A 1379-nucleotide genomic window follows, 5' to 3' on the forward strand; every position below is an offset into this window, starting at 1 on the left:
CACAATTGTTAACATTTTAAATGTTATCAATAATAATTATCAATTTTTTAATATCAGCTTACTCTTTTTTTTTTTTTGATATTTGAAATATTCTTTAATTGAATATAAATTTTATATGTACCCTGTTTATATATGTAATATGTCTTAATGTTTTTGATTAGTTTTACTAGAGAAAAAGTTACTTTTTAAAAATATTGATAATAAGAACACATTTTTATTTTGACTTCTTGATATGTATACTTAAATTTAATCGTTGGTTTATGAAAATAAAGAAAGTAATAAGGTTTTCTTACATAAATAAAGCCATAAAAAATTGAAATATGCCTTTAATATCTGAAAATAACTCTGAAGTAAAGGAATATAAGAATATAACTTTATTTATTGAACTTTTAATTAATTTATTTTGTATAAAAATTAAATTTTAGAGTGAAAAAATATCACCAAGCTCTGTTATTATAATACATCCTGGATCTCTTAATTTAAGAATAGGCTGTGCAAGTGATGTTACACCACATACTGTTATACATGGTATTGCAAGAGCTCAAAAAATTCAAGGAAATGATAGAAAAGACCAAATTTTAACAAGTCTACCTCGAAAAGTATTTGAAAAATATTAATATTCATTATATTAGTCTTAAGTTTTTTTTCTTTTTTGTCTAAAGAACTCTGACACATTGGCAACAATGGAAGAGAGTAGACTTCAAGCTTCCCATATGTTACAATCTAGCTTGCAATCTAATGGAGATCGGAGATATGCAACTCCTCCACAGCAAATAGCTTCCTATAACCGTAAATCTGTACCGAAGCATCTAGATATTCCACCAAAGCAATACATTAAACCTACTAGTGATACAGTATTTGGAGATGATGTAATTTTCCTCATAAAATAAAATAATATTTTGTCTTATGTACATTTTAATTATTAATTAATATGAATTTCAGATTTTTAATATTGATCCATCCCTTAACTATAATATTTATTTTCCAATAGTTAATGGTGATTTAAATGTTACTGGAAAAATAGGAGGCTCACTTACTGCTGTTTTATCAGATCTAGAAGCTATTTGGACTTTTTATATTAATAATTTATTGAATGTTCCTACTTCTAATTTCAAAGTAAGAATATTTTTTAATCTATTTAGTATTATTCTTTGTTCTACAATAAGAAGAGATAAGGAAATATATGCTTTTTTAATTAACAATTCTGACATTTTTAAATGATCATTTATATGATGATCAAAATTAAAGTCGTATAATACTCATACATTGAGTTTTCGAGGAAATATATTTATAATATACAAATGTAATAAATTCCTGGACATGCTTTTGTATGTTATGTTTATTAGTTTATTTTGTTTAACAAATGACAGTCCAATATA

The 1379-nt window shown here is 24.1% G+C and overlaps 1 protein-coding gene across 1 annotated transcript; it reads left to right on the plus strand.

Annotated features, from left to right (window-relative positions):
• The first annotated feature begins 73 nt into the window (after positions 1-73).
• LOC126909936 (actin-related protein 8-like) lies at positions 74-1221 on the plus strand. The gene is made up of 4 exons (XM_050692342.1): positions 74-350; positions 426-599; positions 663-869; positions 943-1221. The coding sequence occupies exons 1-4, from the start codon at positions 321-323 to the stop codon at positions 1219-1221; spliced, it is 690 nt and encodes a 229-aa protein (XP_050548299.1). The 5' UTR covers positions 74-320.
• Positions 1222-1379: the final 158 nt, after the last annotated feature.

The sequence above is a fragment of the Daktulosphaira vitifoliae genome, unplaced genomic scaffold (assembly GCF_025091365.1).
Source record: "Daktulosphaira vitifoliae isolate Bord-2020 unplaced genomic scaffold, ASM2509136v1 Scaffold_2382, whole genome shotgun sequence".
Lineage (NCBI taxonomy): Eukaryota > Metazoa > Arthropoda > Insecta > Hemiptera > Phylloxeridae > Daktulosphaira > Daktulosphaira vitifoliae.